The 21,588-nt window shown below is 38.0% G+C and overlaps 1 protein-coding gene across 1 annotated transcript in view; it reads right to left on the bottom strand.

Annotated features, from left to right (window-relative positions):
* The window catches only part of PRTG (protogenin), a 113,053-nt gene that overhangs the window by 28,079 nt on the left and 63,386 nt on the right, over positions 1-21,588 (bottom strand). The window contains exons 10-11 of the mRNA XM_032865162.1: positions 19,708-20,013; positions 18,796-18,984 (exon numbers count right to left, since the gene is read on the bottom strand). Of these exons, the coding sequence (XP_032721053.1) occupies positions 18,796-18,984; positions 19,708-20,013 (495 nt within the window). The remainder of the gene's footprint in view (positions 1-18,795; positions 18,985-19,707; positions 20,014-21,588) is intronic.

The raw sequence follows: 21,588 nt of genomic DNA, 5'->3' as shown, positions 1-21,588 counted from the left end.
AACAAAAAAAAAAAAAGAAGAAAGAAAGAAGAGAAAAGAAAGGGAAACACACCAAAAACCATCCTAATTGGCCATCCAGATGGAGAAAGGTGAAAGTTCAAAAAAATTATTTTAATTGTTTCCTCCACTAATATCTCTAGATCACCCAAAAGCCTATAACTTGTCAAATGATCCTAGAAACTACAGGACTCTTCTCTAATACACTAAGTCATTGTCAAGTATTAGTATGGTTTTCAATACATAAATTCATAAAAAATCTTCAACAATTTGAACACAGTTTTTCTGGAGGTACTATATTTTGGGAACTTAATTAGTATAATTTTTTCTAGTAATTAAAATACCCTGTGCCCCATAGCTAGTAGAGTTTGTGGTTTGCTTTGGTTGCAAAAAGCTCACAGCCAAACTTACAGGCATTTCTAGCAATTGTACGAACCCTACAGCATGTGATTAAAGAAGCCAATATCCTGGTTTCACCAATTTTCCAACTTTTATTTATCTTTCCTCCGATTTCTTCATCTAGATATATTCAAATTTAAAAAAATACTTTTTTCTCATTAGGATCAAATGTTTGTTACAGAAAGTTTATAAAACTCAGACAAGCAAAAAGAGGAAATAAAAATAAAATATCCTAATACCAGCACCCAGATATAAGCACTTTTAACATGAGGTGGTTTTTTTTTTTTAATTCCCTTTTCTATTCACATATAGACATACTGAATATTTTTTTGTATTTTATAGACTGCCTTTTTCATTCAATATGCTGTGAATTACCACTCATGGTACTAAATAGTCTTCTAAAACATTCCTTTCAATGTCCACATTTATTCAAATTGTATGGATGTACCATATAGAGGCTTACTAAAGCTCTGTAAATGAATATTTAGGTTTCTTCGAGCTTTTCACAATTATAAATGATCCTGCACATTACAGTGAACATCTTTATGGTGAAATGCGTGTGTGGCTCAGTTGGTTAAGCGGCCGACTCTTGGTTTTAGCTCAGGTGACAATGTCAGGATCATGAGATTGAGCCCCATTCAGGGCTCTGCCCTAGGCTGGGAGTCTGCTTCTCTCCCTCTCCCCCTGCTTGCTTGCTCACTCTCTCTTTTTTGTTCTCTCTAAAATAAAAATAAAATGAATCTTAAATGTGTGTGTTCATTAGTATTTTCTCATGATAGGCGTCTACTAACAGCATTGCTGTGTAAAGCAGTATACATAGTATAGCCCCCCTTGTTACCCAGTGACGCCTAGAAAAGCTGTGTAACAATTTACATTCCTACTATTGGTATGAATGTTGTTTAATCCCAAACCCTTACAAACACTGAGACTCATATCACCTATTCGTTTTTGTTGTTGAATTTTGTGTTTCCATACTGAGTCACTCCTCCAAATCTTTCTAGGAAAAGGAAGCAGGAGATATGCACATCTGAAATAATGACTTGTTAGATATATTTACGTTACACAATCTACCAAGGAAGATGGACACACTCTGGTAATCAGGCAAAATGTGCTGCCTACTGTCTCTACAGGTTTCTTCAGTTATTGTTAACATCCTGGCAGGCTGAGAACGGGAAGATGCCATTTTAACCTTCCGCTGAAGGAACAGCTCTAGTTGTTGTTAAATAAACCAAGATAAGGGTCAATGGAATCAGCTATCTCAGCTGATACAAGAGGCCTCTACCTACACAGGGCAGCCTACATTTTCTGGGATGTTATACAAAGTCCTTCAAGGTTTCACATGTTTTAAAACAGAGTAAAAAAATATGCAAAAATCTCAATAAAGTCTTCAGGATTATGTTATCCCACTAGTTTACTCTAATCAATTAATTAATCAGATTGTTTTGATAGTAAGCTACTCCAGGATTTAGCCTGTTCTGATGATTAGTCTATGACTATGTTTATGCCATGCTTTCTTTAATTCTTTCATTATACCATCAGGGTTTTTCCCTTAGTTAACCTGGTATCCTTCAGATACCAATACGATATCAGTTCCTCAGGGAAGTCTACCCTGACTTCCACCCTCAAGCTCTCCTGTCCCCTGTAACACCGCCTTTATAACTCCCTCTGCTTTACCATCACAGGGCCTACTAAGGTTTGTAATTACGGTTTCTGGTGATTTTATGAATGTCTATTTTCTCTTCCAGATTTTACAGCTTCATAACTGGGTAGTTACATAGAAATACCTGATTCAATATTTTAGGACAATGGTCTCCAAAACTTTATTTTACCTCCCATTAGTAAAATATTCTTCTACCATGTATACTCATAACATATATGCTTTTATTTATAGCATATACACGTATGGCTGCCCTGATATACTATGCACCTTACAAAATAAACATGCACAAATATTTTTAAAGCGTAATTAGTGCAAAGCTAAAAATTTTATTTGCATGAACTATTTTTTATTTTTAAAGAACAGGCTTAAAACAAATACAAAACAAAGCCCACAAGTATAATTACTGCTTTACAACAATTTTTTTTCTCTCCACCCTGAAGTTTCTTTCATGTGCTAATGGTGGTATTTAAAAAAAACCTACTCTCCTTTAACTTACTTAGATCTTTAAGGACCTCACACATCTAAGGACTCTTTACATTCACCAGAAACTTCCAGAGTAGTCTGAGGGCTGACAAGCAGTATGATTAATGGACAGTATTGATTTAATTTTCTCCACGAGTTTTTCCTTCTATAAGGAAAACTGTTCGTAATTCATGTCCTTTTGCCATCTTTACAGATTCTTAAAAAGAGGAGAATGAAAAGCTTACTGAAGTTTTTCCATCATTCAAAAAGCACCATTTGAAAGCTCTGGTCTATAAAACAATCAAGAGCTGATCGATGGCTAGGAGTATCTTCCTAAGACCAAGGAAATACTGCTTTTATGTGTCACCATTTTAATGGGGTTTTATTAGCACATCTAGAAAAGAAATAGGAAATAAAACCATAAAATCAGTTTAATACATAAGCTTCAAAATATAAATATAAAGTGCTATAGAGGACAACGGGATATTTTAGAAGAAAGATACATTAAGTTAAATGTTCAATATAAACCTTTTAGTTAAAAGCCATGAAACAGATGTCAGCGTCATCAGATATAAATGATTAAAGTTTCTCCAAATATCTTAATTTGAAGTATCATTTGGAACCAATCAAAACACTTTTTCTGGAGACAAACAGTGGGAATAATACTTTTTATTTTTTATAGCTGAAGAAAAACTTAACTTCTTAACATATGAAGAGCTACACAACTGGGAATTCTCATCCTCACCCATATTTTGATAGTACTTTTTTTTTTTTTTTAAGTTTTCTGTTGTTTGCTTTCCTTAAAGGAAAAATATTTCAAATGGAAATTTAATTTGAGAGGGTCAGCAGGTAGGGATATTTGCTGGTGGCAAAAGAGACCGAGAAGGATGCTCTGCCCAGGGCATCCCTGACTCAAACTATTCTAACATTAAACCCCAAACTTAAGTGACATCAGACTCAAAACTGGAAACACATCACAATTGGTATTTCACTTTATGGACTAGTAAAAATAAAGCAACACACCGCTACTTAAAATAATGTAACTTCCTTATCCTGCTTATTTTCTCCATCTCCACAGGGGCCTAATACTTTATTTAGGGCTCTTTTCAGTCAGGCATGTGAATGAGGCTCCACAAGTACTCTAAATCTTTACCCAGCACCATAGGTCAGAGGGTTATCTGTGCTATGTAGTTTTAGGGTAGATGATTTTCTTTCCTCTTTTCTTTCCCTTCCTTCTTTTTTTTTTAAGCAGGAGAACAAAACGAATGCATATCAATCAGAGCAAACTAATTTAGGTACTAAAAACGTTCCTCTTCTACAGATAAACTGCCTTCTCAAGAAACCACTAAATATCAACTTTTCAGGCATTCTACAAAGAGAAACCAGATGCAACTGAACTCCCCTCCCCACCTCCATTGTCTGCTAGAAAACTTGTCCCACAGCTGCGAAAGCTGTAAAACAACTTCAAGCCTCCAAAAGTGATGACCATTTAGGCAAATGCATCCATTTAGTTCCTGGGGGGGAAAAAAACAACTTGGCTTTATCTGTAAAAAAAAAAAAAAAAAGTGGTAGCTGTGCATCGTTTTTGTTCACAAATTACACTGCATTTAATAACAAGACAAATGTTTCTCACAGAGCTTTCCATGTTTTAGAGCATTTTCAAAGGTGATGACTATTCAAGACTAAGAATATAAAAGCCCAGGAGAAACCATCAAAATTCTTTTCTAAATTATATTTTGGTGTTTGATACGGAAAGTTGAAGCTCATGTTTTTTAAGATGGTAAAAAAAAAATGTAACAAAATACAAGCATTTATTTCTCCCTTCCTTCTGTCTCTCCAAATGATTTTCCTTAAAAAGAGAAACAGAATTATTAGGTATAACATCCCACAGGATGCCATTAATAAAATTCTGATGCAGTACAATATACAGCAGAAGAATATAAGGTATTTATTCTTTCAGGAGATATTGTCATTTTAAAGCTGTTCACAATCCTCTGAAGTTAAGAGGCAAAAATGCAAATTATGATAGTATTGCTATTGCAGTGTAAAATAGCTTCTGTAATTTGTTACAAGATTCGGTTTGGAATTTGCCAACTGTATTTCTCCTATAACATAGCAGTAATGATTCACTGGATCTTCTTTGCTTCCTTATTTAGAATTCCTCTGTATTTGTGTGGCCAGAAAAAAAACTAATAAATGTTCAAAATTGCACCAAATTGAGATTATGTATGACCTTATCTATATGGAAACCATAGAAAGAATTTCAGTTTCCTGAGGGCTAGGAAGATAATTTAAAAAAAATAAAAAAGACTGGACTGACAGTGATTAACACAGAAAATGAGACTGTTCAACGTTTCACAGAGTAAGAGGAATTTCAGTGGGATTTGTTGGATGTGTCTCACCTCCCTGAAAATGACCTAATGTCCTTTGTTTTACAGTTATGCTGACAGAGGTTTCTCCTGCTCAAGTTTTTCATCAGTTTCTTTCAAGGCAGCTAAGCCAGAGAGATGCCAGGTCTCTCGGAGTAGGGCTGCCTCAGTATGCAGACCTAACTCCCAGCTGCACACAAACTCACCATTTTGGATCTTCTGAACTCTAAATATATTAAGATGTTACAGACATCTCCTCTAGGACACCGATCTTTTCAACCCAACATGATCAAAACTCAACTCAGTATTTGCCACTCTCCAAACCTGATTTTGCTCCTGAAAGTCCTACTCCAATTAAAGTACCGTCCATCCTGAGCTCTTGGGAATCATTCCAACTTCTTCTCTGTAATCATATTTATAAAGAGTAACTAGTTCCCGAGCACTTACTTTGTACTATACAGTGTGCTGAGGGTTCCACATGCACTAGTACATTTAATCCTCAAAAACCCGGAGGAGCCTGGGTGGCTCAGGGGGTTAAGAGTCTGGCTCTTGATCTCAGATCAGGTCTTGATCTCAGCATCATGAGTTTAGGCCCTGCATTGGGCCCTAAGCTGGTGTGGAGCCCACTTAAATCACCATCATCATCATCATCCTTAACATCCTAGACATTTACAGCAAGGTGAGGATCATGAAAATAGAGTGACTTGACACTAGTGGGTAGGGAGCTAGGATTCAAATCCTGGCCACTTGGGAATGTAAGCTGTTGCAGCCACTCTGGAAAACAGCATGGAGTTTCCTCAGGAAGTTGAAGATAGAGCTACCCTACAATGCAGCAATTGCACTACTGGACATTTACCCCATAGATACAAATGTAGGGATCCGAAGGGGCACGTGCACCCTAATGTTTATAGTAGCAATGTCCACACTAATGTTTATAGCAACAATGTCCACAATAGCCAAATTATGGAAATATCCTAGATGTCCATCAACAGATGAATGGATAAAGAAGATGTGTACATATATACACAATGGAATATTATGCAGCCATCAAAAATTGAAATCTTGTCATTTGCAACTACATGGATGGGACTAGAGGGTAATATGCTAATCGAAATAGGTCAATCAGATAAAGACAATTATCATATGATCTCACTGATATGAGGAATTTGAGAAACAAGGCAGAGGGTCATAGGGAAAGAGAGGAAAAAATGAAACAAGAAAAAACCAGAGAGGGAGACAAACCATAAGAGACTCTTAATCTCATGAACAAACTCAGGGCTGCTGGAGGGGAGTGGGGTAAGAGAGATGGGGTGGCTGGGTGATGGGCATTGGGGAGGGTATGTGCTACGGTGAGTGCTGTGAAATGTGTAAGACTAATGAATCACAGACCTATACCCCTGAAGCAAATAATACATTATAGGTTAATTAAAAACAAAACAAAAGAACAACAACAACAACAAAAAAACCCAGAAAACAAATCCTGGCAATTTAGCTCAAAACCCAGTCTTCTATTTTACTTTCTAAATTTAGATACACTTAAGTGGACCTTTTGGGTATACAGTTTTATTTAACACATGTACAGATTTGTCCACTACCACCACAATCAGGATACAGAAGAATTCCATCACAGCAAGAAACCCTTCTGTGCTTCCCTTTGTAACAAAGTTTAAGCCCCCACCCCTAATCCACAGCAATCACTAATCTAGTTCTGACTTTCCAAGAATGTCGTATCAGGGAAATGATACAGAATATAACCTTTGAGACTAGCCTCTTTCACTCCATGTAATGCCACCGAGATCCGCTTACAAATCGTTGCAAACAGCAAACAGTCCATCACTCTTCATTGCTGAGAGAGTTTCTGCCACACAAATACACTGCAGGTTGTTTATCCATTCACCCACTGAAGGACATTCACGGCTTCCAGTATGTGGGGTGGAACAGAGCCATACATTTGTGTTATAGGTTCTTGTGTGGACATAAGTTTTCATTTTTCTAGAGTAAATACCTGGGATGGGACTGCCGGGTCATATGGTACAGGCATGTTTAAGTTTAAAAAACAAGCAAAAGCACTGAACTGTTTTTCAGAGTGGCTGGACCATTCTGCATTCCTACGGTAATGCACGGGTTTCCCAGTGTTCTTCATTTAAAAGTTTTCAGTCGGGCATCTGGGTGGCTCCATCAGTTAAGTGTCTGCCTTTGGCTCAGGTCATGATCCCGGGGTCCTGGAATCTAGTCCCTCATGGGGCTCCCTGCTCGGCAGGAAGTGTGCTTCTCCCTCTCCTGTTCCCCTCTGCCTGTGATCTCTCTCTCTCTCTGTCTCTAACAAACAAATAAAATCTTAAAAAATAAATAAATAAAAATTTCCAGTCATTCTGATAGGCAGGTAGTGGTAGCCTATTGTAGTTTAAAATTTTAAATTTGCATTTCTCTAATGGCTAAGAATGTTGAGAGCATCTTTTCATAGATCCCTTAGGTGTGACCCCGGTACTTATATCTGAAGGCCTCCCATCAGGCCATATGTAATCAGTGAAGTCCTGATTGAGCTGAGATTCAGAGTTGGATGCTTAAGCGACTGAGGCACCCAGGTGCCCCATGACTGTTGTGAGTCCCAAACAACTTTGTACCTTCCTTCTCACCAATAAATTACCATCTTAGCTCACACCCTCATCCTCTTAGATTACTTCAACAACCATCGTCTTGATTTCCTGTCTTCAGTAACTCCCTCCCCGGCCCATACTCACTGCATTTTCTAAACCTATCCTAGACCTTGTCATTACTTTATCTTTCTAAAACAAACCATGTTATACTCTCAGTTAAAAACTTTTGGGGCGCCTGGGTGGCTCAGCGGGTTAAAGCCTCTGCCTTTCGCTCAGGTCATGATCTCAGGGTCCTGGGATCCAGCCCTGCATCGGGCTCTTTGCTCAGCAGGGAGCCTGCTTCCCCCTCTCTCTGACTGCCTCTCTGCCTACTTGTGATCTCTCTCTCTCTTTCAAATAAAGAAATAAAATATTAAAAAAAAAACTTTTGATGGCCCCTCATTACTGTATTGCAGGACAAACACCAAATCAATTATTAAGGTCCACAGGGCTCTTAAAACATGGCTCTATTTAACTCTACAGCTTCAGTCTCTAAACTCCTACTCATGCGACTCACGTTTTAGCCATTATATACCACTGAGGCTACTTCTTCAATCTTCTATTTTGTACCTTGTAACTTCCTATTATTACAGTGACTTTCCTCCATTCTCTCCTAGGTAAACCATTCTCCATCATGCAGTAAAAATTGGCCATTTATCCTTTGTGTTTCTAGAACACTGACTATACCTCAATATTGTCTATTAGGACATTTTCCTATGGAGACTAATAGGTCCTTCATGCTGAGCTTAAATACTCTGGAAGCAGACATGCCATCTCATGTCCGTATTCCTTGTCCCCAATACAGGACCTGGGACACAGTATGTGCTTTCAATCAATATATACTAATTTTTAAATTTTAACAATAATAGAAAATAAACTTAAGTTAACATCCATAATTAGGCTAGGTAAACTTTAATGTGAAAATTTTATGAAACAAGAAATGGCAATTACATTGGTATAGATAGCAATCTCATGTTATTAAACCAGGTAGATTTACATTAAGTTCTAAGAAAAATATATATTGTATCAATCCTAAAATTAGAAATTTTGCATTTTTATTTAGCACTATCTTCTAGGCAAGGTCTTCAGAAGGTGTTAGCAGAAGAAATCAATCACACAAGTCAAAGCTGTATGTTGTGAGGATGATTTCAATTTTGTGACTGATTTACTGGTAATTAATTTATATTAGTTTAATGGTAACTGCAGCCCATTATCAGCAACTTCTAAATTGAGTTCATCTCCTGATTTGCAAGGCCACTGAGCTTCTGTGTCACAAGCCTTCTAGGAGGGGCCCAAAAGAACCACCAAGAAAGCATAGAAGTCTCTTTATCTGAAATCTATTGAGTTCCATAAGACACTGTACTCACTGTATTCACATAGTGTTAACGAGGGCTTTGTAAACAGTATTGTAGCTCTAAAAGCCTATCCTCAAGCTCAATGGTAGCAGCTGAGTGGATTCAAAATATTCTTCTTTTGAGTGACTTATAAATGCTCCTGGATTTACGCTGTGGCTTCAAAGAACAGTTTATATTACAGGCTTATGGAATCCATAGCTATATTTCCTTTACTTCCTTGTTCATTTAAAAACATGAAATTTAATTAACTTGGCAATCACAGTTGCCTAAAACGAAATGTACCAAATCAAGAGTAATTAGGCATTCTCAGGGGCACAGAATACACCATTAGATTTGTGACTACATGCCTCTTGAGAGCTGACTCAAGAAAAGGGAGGGAAGAATTAAAACACTTTAACACAGTTACGGAGCTGACTTTAAGACAACCATAAACCAAAGATCCAACAATCTTTCCCTTTATAAAACAGTAGGGTTTGTTTTTTTAGATATAGGAACAATATTACCTTAACACTTTGATTTCTGAAGAGAGTCAGCACAAAGAAATTTCCAAATTTACTGTTTTGGTGGAGGCGTATATGTATATATAGATATGTTACACAGTGACTGTAGTTCCCAAAAGTATAAATTGATTAAAAGCAGCAGAATATGCTGTTCTCTGAAGAAATCTTTATCATTTGTGTGCATGAAAATTGCCACGTGCAACAGGACCATAGCAAACACGGAATACAGGCTTATCTCTGAATCAGAAAGGAAGCGGAAAAGAAAACTCACAAAAACCTCTTTCAGGCAGTAGGCAATTCTGAGCTGCTTCATGTCTTACTTCTTCACATTATAGTTTACACACTACAACAGAAAGATACTTCTAAACAAATCTAATTGGGTCACTAGCTTGCTTAAAATGATTCAACGGCTTCATGCGCCCTTAAGATAAAAGCCCAAATTCCCTCAGGCAGTCTCCCAGGTGGCTGTGGCACACTGTCGTCAGACAGCAACCTTCATCTCCTCCAGAGCCTGGTCTCCACACCTCCTGGGCGTCCCACGTGAATTTTACCAGTCCTGAGTATCTCCTGGCTTCTGCCCCTCCCTCTTCTCAGGGCAGATTTACCACGAAGTTGTGAGAACTTTTTAATTTTCAGAACCCTTCACTTGTATGGAGCCTATACCTGCAGGGTAAGTCCAAAGCCCCATATCGATAATATACTTTTACATTATTTAATATACTTTTACATTATTTTTATGTTATTATATATTATTTTCTTAGGTCCCACCTAACCTGTACTTGCCCCTGCCTCATTGCCTGACTAATCCTACTCACCCTTAAATCTCAACCTAAATGTAACTTCTTCCTGGAAGCCACCCCCATGCCAGCCCTGAAATAGGTCAGAAGGACCTGCCAAATGTTCTCAAAGAGTTTGTCGCCTGGTATTTTAGCTGCTTATTTGTTGGTTTTCCTCCTAGACACAAATGCTATGACCATGTTTACATTAAATATGGCAGTCCCTGAACTAGGGACTGCCATACAGTAAGCTTTGTAAGTATCTAAGAATGAAAGAACGACTTTGTCAATGAGCACTGAGTGACAGACAAAACACAGGGAGGAAGGGCCTCAACTGGAAGATTATACCTGAGAGCCTGGGATTCATCCACTTCCTGGATGTCTGGGGAAAAAAAATGCATCGATTAAAGGACGATACCCATGAAAGGCCATGTTTCTTGCCCTGTGAAAGCTGACGAGTATGGGGAGAGAGACTTGAAACAAAGTATGCAATAAAAAGTGCAGTGAAAGTAGACTTAAGGGAGGGCTTAGTAGCGACAATAATTAAAAACTCTAATTGGCCTGACAATCAGGAGAGTCAGCTATATAGGAACTCAGAAAGCACAAAAACAAATTCTGAAAGATTTCCAACAAGAGTAACAAACTAACCCTAAAAATCTATTAACTTATAAAGAATATTGGCTATTTAGAAAAATATATACCAAGTCATCCAGACCAGTGTTTCCCAAGCTTCAGTGTGCGTACAATCACGTAATAATCCTGTTAAAACAGAGATTCTGATTCAGAAGATCTGGCAGGAGAGGGGACAAGGGAAACCCAAAACTTCTAGATTTTGCTGCTGATCCTGGGACCACATTTTCAAGAGCAACAACACCAGAGTCTACACCTGGCAAGAGACAAAAAACACTACCTAAAGATAACTGCAGACTGAAAGTGAGGGGATAGAGAAACACCTACGATGCAAACGGAAGTCAAAAGAAAGCTGGAGTAGCAATACTTGTATCAGACAAAATATACTTTATTTCTTTTAAAGACTTTATTTATTGACAGAGAGTGCAAGCACACAAGGGGGAGCTGCAGAGGGAGAGGGAGAAGCAGGCCCCCACTGGGCAGGGAGCCTAACCCCAGGACCATGGGATCATGACCTGCATCAATGGGAGATGCTTAACCAAGTGAGCCACCAAGGCACCCCCCAAAATAGACTTCAAAACAAAGACTGTAACTAGAGTCTACACCTGGAATTGCCAACATATAGTAATATGGTCCACTGCCTTTGGGTCAGCCTGCTAGCTAAAAATAGTTTTTACATTTTGAAGTGGTCAGAAAATAATTTTAAATAATAGTATTTTGTGACACATCTAAAATATATGAAACTCAAATTTCAGTGTCCACAGATAAAGTTTTATTGGAACATAACCACATCCATGCATTTTGCTCTGGCTGCCTTTGTGTTACAGTGGCAGGACATGGTATATCTTCCAGCCCACTATATAAGTCTGCTGGGGCTACCATAGCAAAATACCACAGACCAGATGGCTTAAGCCACAGAAGTTAATTTCTTGCTTCTGGAGACTGGGAATTCCAAGATCAGGTCATGGAAGTGTTCAGTTTCTGAGGAGAGCTCTCTTCCTGACTTGTGGACAACCAGCTTCTCACTGAGTCCCTGCACACATGGTAGAGAGAGCTCTGCTGTCTCCTCCTCTTCTTATAAGGGCACCTATCACATTAGGGCCCCACCCTTATGACCTCACTTAACAGTTATCCCCTACTCCAAAGCCGTCTTTCCATATCCAGTCACATTAGGGATGAGGGCCTCAACATATGACTTTCATGAGGACATGAATACTCAGTCTCTAACACCCACAAAGCTTAAAATATTTACTATCCATCCCATTGCAGAAAAAGTCTGCCTACCCCTGGTATAGATGTTGCTTCTCCAAGTGGGTAGGAATGCAAAGATTATTAGGCCCCACTCAAACCTATTAAATTAGTATCTGCATTTTTAACAAGATCCCTGGGTGTAGATACTAAAGTTCAAGGAGCACTGGTTTCCAAATCTACTGATCACAGTAAATCACATGAAAAAAAATTTTAAATATAGATTTCCAGGCTCTATCCTAGGAGGAGAACAATTTTAAAAACAATTACAACAGCTAACATTTCTTGAGGACTTACAGTGCAGTTTTCTAGGAACTGTGTTACCTTTTATGTACATTATTTCATTTAAACTTCCTAATATTCTAAAATAGCTATTATTATTATCACCGCTACCTAAAAAGATTAGGCAAATAACCAGGATTTAATTTGCTAATAAGTTATAGAGCTAATGTCAGGCAACAGACATGAAATTTACTTCATGGCTATTTTTCTTTTAGCTGTCAGTGCCAAGTACCTCCTATAATAGGGCATTAAAAATGATGTACCATGGGAATGACTGACACCATCTGAGATCACAAGAGGATTCCCACAGGGCTGAAACTTAAAAGCTGGGGAAGATTTTTCCAAATGGAAAGAGACATATATCCAATTTCGTCCAGGGAGTATCACAAATATTTTAGAATGGCACATAACCTTTCATTCAAGAGAGAGAATTTAAGGAAAGATCACCAGATGACAGCACTGTAATTTTTGTATAGTTCATACAGTTTCACAAGTCTATAAATATTTTGTCTTTAAATGGAGGTAGCTGCAAACTGTCAAATGAAAATCTTTCCTTTGTTACTGTCTTAATATAACAGTATTTTTTTTTTTTTAGTAACACGATTTTTAAAGAAATGGATGCTCTGTTTCTTTTGAGGTATTGGTTTTTAAATTTTTCAAGTATTAAGATTCTAAAGTTTGAGCTAAATAGCTATCATATGTGGTATGTTCAGATACTGCAGAAATATTTAAGTTTTTGCTCTCCTAGGAAATTAAGAAAAAATAGTTGAGTATTTCTTAAAATCTGCATTGAAGTTTCAACGTATTTTGGCTAGATAATAGATTAAACAAGAAAGAGTAACTTAAAATATAATTAATAGAGAAATAAGTAAAATACAATATTTTTACAATGTTTCCCTTGTTATAATTTGCAGTCCCACATTGTCAGTCAGTTTTCTGGCCTACAGGGTAAGTGGTTTCCAAAATTATTCACATGAGTTAAATGAATTTATTTTGTAATTCTTCGAAAGGAAGGAAAGGGAGAGTGCCATCAGACACTGTTCAGAGGAACTATTTCTACTAAAAGTGGAATTTAACAGTGATAAAGCATAGGAAGAACTGAAGAGGCAAAAATCTGAGGTATGTCCCCAGTGATCTTGCCTGTGGTAAATGACAGCAATAATGTCCAGGAATTTCTACACCAATCCCTAAAAATGATCTGTTAACAAACAAATGCAAACTGATCTCACAGAAACCAATGCTACTTTGTGAAGTCAACACTAATCTGGGCAGAGTGCTTCATGATGCCTACGTTGATTATATGTTACTTTAGAAAACAGAAGAATCCTGGCATCCGTAATGATATTTGAGATGGTAGTTGACATCAAGCCACCAAATTATTTGAAAGGAATTTTTAGGCTAAAAGTCAGTATGCTAAGATATACTGGAAACTATACACAATTGGGAAGATTTGTTTATAAAATATGGTGTAGTTTTTTATTCTGTCTTAAGGGGTGCAGCAAGAAAATTGCAAAACAGCCACAATACAAGGATTTTCACCTGTAGCATGTTTCCAAAGATTTTTCTGAGTGTTCTCTAAGGCTTCCTTGTGTGAGAGGAAGGAGGGAACACAGTCTCTGAAAAGACTTTGGCCTGCTTTAAAACGTGACTTCCATATTTCATAAACTGAGTGATGCTAGTTCTCTTCAAAACAAAATCACTATTATAGTGAGGTTCACAATGAACCCTCTCTGATAAAAGTAGTCTCTTTTATGCCACAAAATCTTGTCCTGTCTTGACTAAAGGAAAGATTACAACTCCCTCCAGCTACATGGGTTTGGCTCACCAGTGGTACCTCTTGATTTTCTTTGCTCAGATCAACCGAATCCTATTCTGTTATGGTAAAGGATAACACCCAGAAATCTGACTTAATTTTACCATGTTTCCATACAAACTGGCTAAGGGACTCTAAAACTACTTGTCACTCAGGGATTGTTTTGTTTTTGTTTTGGGGGTTTTTTGGGCCTCCTATTCTCCCCAGTTAGGAGAATTCCATTTTGGATTTCTCAAAAAAAGATCGGTAAGTTTTGTTTTGTTTTGTTTTAAAGATTTTATTTATTTATTTGACAGACAGAGATCACAAGTAGGCAGAGAGGCAGGCAGAGAGAGAGGAAGAAGCAGGCTCCCTGCTGAGCAGAGAGCCCGATGCAGGGCTCGATCCCAGCACCCTGGGATCATGACCTGAGCCGAAAGCAGAGGCTTTAACCCACTGAGCCACCCAGGCACCCTAGATCGGTAAGTTTTGAAGGTGTGCAAGGAATCCAGGAACATTACTGACTTTAAATATTTTGGATCTTTGTAATTGGTACTGAATCTCATGCTCACTAATCAAGCTTGCTGTGAAATGTTAATAGTACACATTCTTCGCAAAATAGAAGCTAAAAATTATCAGTGTCCCAAACACTAAACTAACAACAGGACCATCTAAATAATCTCCCCTTTCCCCTTTATTATATAAATACTGAAAAATTAAGACGTTTCTGACAGCTTATGAAAATAGTTCTCTTTGCAATTAGAAACTAACTTCAGAATTTGAAGCCAATTTCTGAAATAAACAGACAAAAAAGCAAATTATTGGGGTGCCTGGGTGGCTCAGTGGGTTAAAGCCTCTGCTTTTTTTTTCATGATCCCAGGGTCCGGGGATTGAGCCCCACATTGGGTTCTCTGCTCAGCAGGAAGCCTGCATCCTCCTCTCTCTCTGCCTACTTGTGATCTCTGTCTGTCAAATAAATTTTTTAAAAAATCAACAAATTATTTCAATCTGTTATTAGGCAATACAAGTATGCTATTAATCTTGCTTCTATTTTTTGTGTGATAAACTTAATGAATGTTTTAAAATTCTGCTTAAAAAGGTAAACATGAGAAGTGTTAAGGGGAGGAAAACTGAATGAAAACCATCACAACAAAGATGCAAATCTTAAAGAAAACCTCAAAAAAACCCACAATTTAGAACAAATCACATAAACATTTAATCACAAGCCAAATGCTTTTTTCCCAACCACCAAACCATTTCTAATTAAAAGCAAACTGTGTATTTAAAAATCATTAAACTAGAACAAACCAGCAACATCAAAATACCTCTACTACTCTACCATTATTTCTATTACACTAATAAGGACAAAATAATCTTTTCAGCCATTTTAAAAACAAAACATTCTACATCTCTGAACTGAGCATTGAGGGTTTAGTGTAAAATGCTGTCAAACAACTTTAATTACTAAGTACAATTAAATTTAGTTAATCAGAACTTTGGGAGGAAAGTAAATCAAGTTAGTGTCTTTTGTTTTAATTTTTCTTGTTTTGAGCAGAGGTCACATCTGTTAAATCTTTTCATTTAGTACCACAACGCCTTATTTAGAAAAATAATTTGTTAATTCTTGTTAAATGAATTGAAATACACAAATTCATTTCTTTCTTTTAGAAACAAAGAACTGTATGTTACCAAGGAGAATGTGTCCCAATAACATACTTTTTAGTTGAAAACTTAATCAGCAGAAGTAACAAAAGGTAGTGTATTAGGGCATCAGAGAAGGGATTAGTATGAAAATGAAATTTTGAGACATCAGTTTGCTACTGAAATTGACACTGAATTAGCAAACAGAAGCATTTAAATTACATTTCCAAGCCTACTTAGTGAATCTAGTTCTAGTTAGAGCATCTTTAATGTACAAAAGCTCTGTGAAAGAAAGTATTCACCATGCAAGACACAGATAGGGTTCCCTTAACCTACTGCCCTCGGCACACATCACTCTCTGTTAAACAGGCAGCTACCGCCAGATGCTCTTGCTAAACATGGTCACAGATGGTCAGTTGTCCAGTTAACAGAACATACTGCCCTCCCAGAGCTGAAAGTAGGACGGGAAGGAGTGAGAGCTCTTAACACTTGCCTGCTCAGTGGGTTACACACATCCAACTTAGTATAAGCTCGGCTAGGCCTCAACGGTGTCTTTCTAAAAAAGAAGACTCTACAGACCCTACAGCTCTCAAGATTAAAAAGCATTTTAAAGGTGAGCTAGTCAACAGCCATACAATACTTAGATCTATACAACTGCATCTCTGCTGGTCAGCCCATTGCAGCCCTGGCTTGGGACCTCCAGGGGTGTGGAATCCACTATCCAAAGAAAGTCCCAAGGCTGAGATGGAGTCCGCTGTTACCCTGCACTGCAATTACCCCAACTATTCAGTCTAATTCCACAGTCAGGAAACATGGTGTTATTTTAACAGAGAGGCATACTGACTATAACAAAATAATTTCCCAGTATATGCATTACACAGTGATTTTAAGCTGGATTACCCAAAGCACATGGATACACAACGGATTTTATAACATAAAAAATACTGGCTGTAACAGATGTGATTTATTTTTAAAACACAGGAGGAAAGAAAAGTCCGTAGTACTAAAAACTGTTAGCTAGAGATTATAAAAAATTTCAACAAAGATCAATGGGTCTTCTCTATATTTATGTGCACCTATAGAAAATGTTTAAATTTTAAAGCACTGTTTTGTTTTTAAGATTCCATTTATTTATTTGACAGAAAGAGGGAGAGAGCACAGCAGAGGCAGCAGCAAAGGAAGAGGGGGAGAAGCAGGCTCCCTGCTGAGTAAGGAGCCCTATATGGGACTCCATCCCAGGACCGTGGGATCATTACCTGGGCTGAAGGCAGATGCCCAATCAACTGAGCCACCCAGGCACCCCCAAAACATTGTTTTAATTGACAAAGTGGTTTTTTTTTTTAAGATTTATTTATTTATTTATTTATTTATTTGACAGACAGAGATCACAAGTAGGCAGAGAGAGAGGGGGATGCAGGCTTCCTGCTGAGCAGAGAGCCCGATGCAAGGATTGATCCCAGGACCCTGGATCATGATCTGAGCCGAAGGCAGAGGCTTTAACCCACTGAGCCACCAAGCACCCCTTGACAAAGTTTTAATAAGATGTTTCTATAAACTTTTCACAAGCAGAGCATTACTCTGTTCTTCCCAATACATTATTCATTTGTTTAAAACAAGCTACCTATGTGTGTTCAAGAAGAGTGCTCCATGAACTTATTTTTTGTATCTTCTACTTATTTTTATTTCCTTAACAGTGAAGGAATTGGAAATACTGAGTTTGATGTATGATTTTTCATCAGCAATTGTCCCAAATCCTGTTTCTTACTTGATAACTTAGTGCAACTCTTTTGAATAAAGGATATGAACATAGAAAGTAAGAGCATACTGAGAAACCTCAGCTAGAAATAAATGCTCCTGACTCTGGTGACAGGGTGGGCTAATATCACCTCTGAGTCAGTGGTTTTAAGGAAGGTCAGCCTGGAACATATGTAACTTCTCCTCATCATTTATAAAACTGTGTGACAGGGATCAATAGTGAAATTTATTTAAGCAAATGCAGATTAAATTAACATCCAAGACAATAAAATTAGAAGCAAAATGCCATCTGGAAAACTACAGTAAAGAACCAGAGGATGGGGTCGCATGTCCCTGCCTCTAAAAACAGACTCCCACCACTGCTTTTCACGTGCAGGGTCTCAGGACTCCTGCTGTTTTCACAAGCCTGAAAGAAGCAAATGGAGCTCTCCCTAGTGGGGTCCCCCCACCTCTTCCCTTTCTGCACTCCAAAGGGTAGTCTGCGAGGGGGAAAGCCGGAGAGCACTGTAAGATTCCACTCTGTGCAGAAGGTGCTGTAACAATTCAGCAGGAATTTAGTTGGGAATCCTAAGTAAAGTTGCTGCTTTAACAAATAACTAAGAAATAACTGAGTATGCATTTTACACCTTAAGTATCTATCTGTTTATACCCAGGTATTTATTGTAGACATAAGTTTCCTTACTTTCCATTAAACATGGTCACATGATGAAATTCTTCACTCAGCAATGATAAGAAGAACAGAGAATAAAATGGTGTCTTTCACAATTGTGATAAACCCAAACACAAGGCTGAATGCGTTTTCTCTGGTGTTTCTGTGTTACAGCTACAAAAATAAATATGTACAGTGACATGGGTCATATGTAAGAGCATTATTTTGTACATAATTTAAATATATTTTATATGTGAAAACAATGCACCTACATAGCACTCTCAGGCAATTTCTAAGTTAATCGTTACCTATTTTCTGCTCATTTGGTGATAACTGCTATTTTATGTACACCATATACTCACCATAATTGATCAGTTCTCATTCTACCAGAAGTGAACTGCAGAAAGAAAAGTGGATGCCCAGAAGTAGGGGAAAGATAACACGGTTATCTGACCACTGACAAGTTTGCTTATGATGGTGAGTCAAAGGCCAGCCTGGACTCAAGCAGTAGGATACATAGTGATTTGATAAGGGCAATTCCCTTTTTACCAGTAAGTCAGTTCTTCTGCCTTATATCCAAAAACTCTTTTCCCAGCTGGTCAGAGAGGAAGGAAAAAATGAAAGCCCAGTACGGGCTCACTCACCTAAACCACTGAGAGTGTAGAGAAAGTCACTGGTATCTAAGAATATGGGTCCATTTTCCTGCTGCCCTTCTTCTTTGTAGTACAGCTTGTAGCCCTGAATGGTTGCTGTGTCCTCCGCATCTTGCTGCCACTTCACAGAAATGGCGGTGCAGTTCAGAGGCTCCAAATGCAACTCTGGCGACTTAGGGGCTAGAAAAATCCACAGAAATGTATGCATTAAAAAACCCACAACTCATACAAATACGCCCAGTTTTAAATGAACAGCTGCAAAAAAAGTGCGATTCCAAGCAATCATACTTTAATTTTCAAAATTCCACAATGATATTAAACTTTGAGACAGAATTAAAAATATAAAATACTACCTTAAAAAAACCCTAAGGTATATAAATAGGAACACAGTACCATCTATACTGGAATTTTTTTTTTTTCAAAGAGACAATGAGGACTTCCTAATTTGACCATTCATTATTCCTCTCTGTAGAACAGGCATTATTATTAATCAATGAACAACAAAAACCCCAGTCATGTTACATTTCACATTAAAAGAAGAGGGTCTAGGACTTCCTAGTCTATGGTCTTTCTATTAAATGGATGATTTAAAACAATATATGGCAATAATATTAATTAAGTCTCTATTAATATACAACTTTTGGTAATTCAGTTTGATCTGGACTCAGCCATCTACGAAGAATTTGCTGAGCAAGCTGACAGCATAACCAAAGGTTTTACACACTACTGATCTCTATGTCAAAAGGGACTATGCAACAAAAAGTTGAAAGTTACTTTCAGTGAAGTCTATGATCTACTGAATATTTTCTTTCATAAAATACCATTTAAACATAACTTTGATTTTATAAAAGTAAGTTTCAAAAAAGTAAAAGTACTCTTCCTCAATAGCATTTTGGGATTTACCTTCCACACTTGTAGCTTTGGGTGTCCTATGTGAGGTCCACACAGATGACTCTCCCAGCCCCACCCTGGTGGCAGCAGTAATCCGCACCAGGTAGACACTATCGGGTTTCAGGCCCTCCAAAAGGTACTCGTGTGTGGTTCCCGGGAGCTCCAGAACTTGGATAGAATTCTCAGTACTCAGGCGGAAGGATAGGCGGTAGAGGACCACCTGACCACGTCGGTACTTGGCCGGGATCGGCAGCCAGGAGATGAGGATATCAGTGGGACTTCGACTCGTCAAACTGATTTCAGGAGGCCTCAGTGGAACTAGTCATGCAACAAAACAGGATGCTTATGAATATTTAGAATCAAAACTGTCAATCAGCACACCAGTATTTACTGAATTCTCTTAAGAGCATCACACAACATAATAAAGGGGAGATACTATCAGCCTTAGCAGAGTTTTTCAGGTGAGGAGATCACAAACCAGAAAAAATGAAGGAAAAAAATTAGGAAGGATCCAGCATAGAGAACCAAAGAAAGCGAAGTGTCACTGAAAGTAAAAGCCCAGCTTAGGGCTCCCTGCTCAGCAGGGAACCTGTTTCTCCCTCTCCCTCTGCCTGCTGTTCCCCATTGCTTTCTCTGCAATAAATAAATAAAAAAATAAAATCTTTCAAAAAAAAAAAAAAAAGTAAAAGCTCAAGTCCTCCCCATGGCTTCATACAAAGCCCTATGTACTTACAGGGTTGGCTCCTCATGAATTCTGTGCCCTAATCTCCTACTGCTTTCCACTTGCTCCCTTAATCTCCAGCCCTTGGCAATGTCAATTTCCTCTGCTGAGCAGGCACCTCCCCCAGTCACGGGCCTCGCCACCTTCACTTCCTTCAGGTTTTCATTCAAATGTCACCTACTCAGTGAGCCCTAGCCCTTCTTGGGTGACCCTGTCTCAAGTCTCAAATCCTCCCGACATTTCATACTCCCTTTCCCTGCTTTTTTCTCCTTCTCCTAGATAGTTATCAATATCCCAGATAGCATATAAATACGTAATGGATAATACTGTTTATCTTGTTTATTGTTCCTCTGCCCCCTCTCCCACTAGAAAGTAAAGTCCATGAAATCAGGGACAATTTTTGTCTCTTTTGTTCACTACTAAATATTGAATAACAGATAGCAGGTACTCATTGAATATTTGTTGTGTGAAAGAACTAACAGGTGGAAAAGAGAAAATCAATTTATTAAGCATTCCTGAGTTGTTGATGTGTATGAACTCATGCGCGAATGAATTAATAGGTAGAAAAGGGAAAGTCCGTTTATTAAGCATTTCTCAGTCCTTGATGTGTATGAACTCATGAATTCTCACAAAAACCAAAGGCAGTACCATGATCATTTCTACTCTATAGTTGAGGAAACTGAGGTACAAAGAGGGCAATTCACTTGCCCAGGGTCACACAAGTTGTTAGTGAAGGAGCATTGGTAGGCAGATTGAAAAAGCCCACATTCTTACTCCCTATACTTTACTATGTCTTCTATAACCAAAGTTCTTCTGTCCTGCGTTATGTAGGGATCACATGAGATAATGGAGAGAACTGTTACTTGTATTTACTGCAGGCTGCTATGCCCCTGAGACACCCACACACCTGCATCTGAGAAGTATGGGGTTAGGAACTGGGGAGAAACTGGTGCAGAAATGTGAAAAGCGGGGTCAGAAGTCCGTGTTATTCAGAAAAGAGAATGCAACTTCATTAAGTAAAACAGTTACAAAGTAAGAAAAGGTTTAAAAGAAAAAAATCTTGAGGTCATAACTTAACTGGCATTGGCAGGCTTTAACAAGAGGCTTGCCATGGTCAGACTCCTCTTCTTCAAGGATATAGGGAGGAATACACCTCATACACCAAGAAACCC

Source organism: Lontra canadensis, unplaced genomic scaffold (assembly GCF_010015895.1).
Source record: "Lontra canadensis isolate GAN:19392208 unplaced genomic scaffold, GSC_riverotter_1.0 scaffold28, whole genome shotgun sequence".
Lineage (NCBI taxonomy): Eukaryota > Metazoa > Chordata > Mammalia > Carnivora > Mustelidae > Lontra > Lontra canadensis.
Note: the sequence above shows the minus strand (reverse complement) of the source record. Positions and strands in the feature narration are given on the sequence as shown.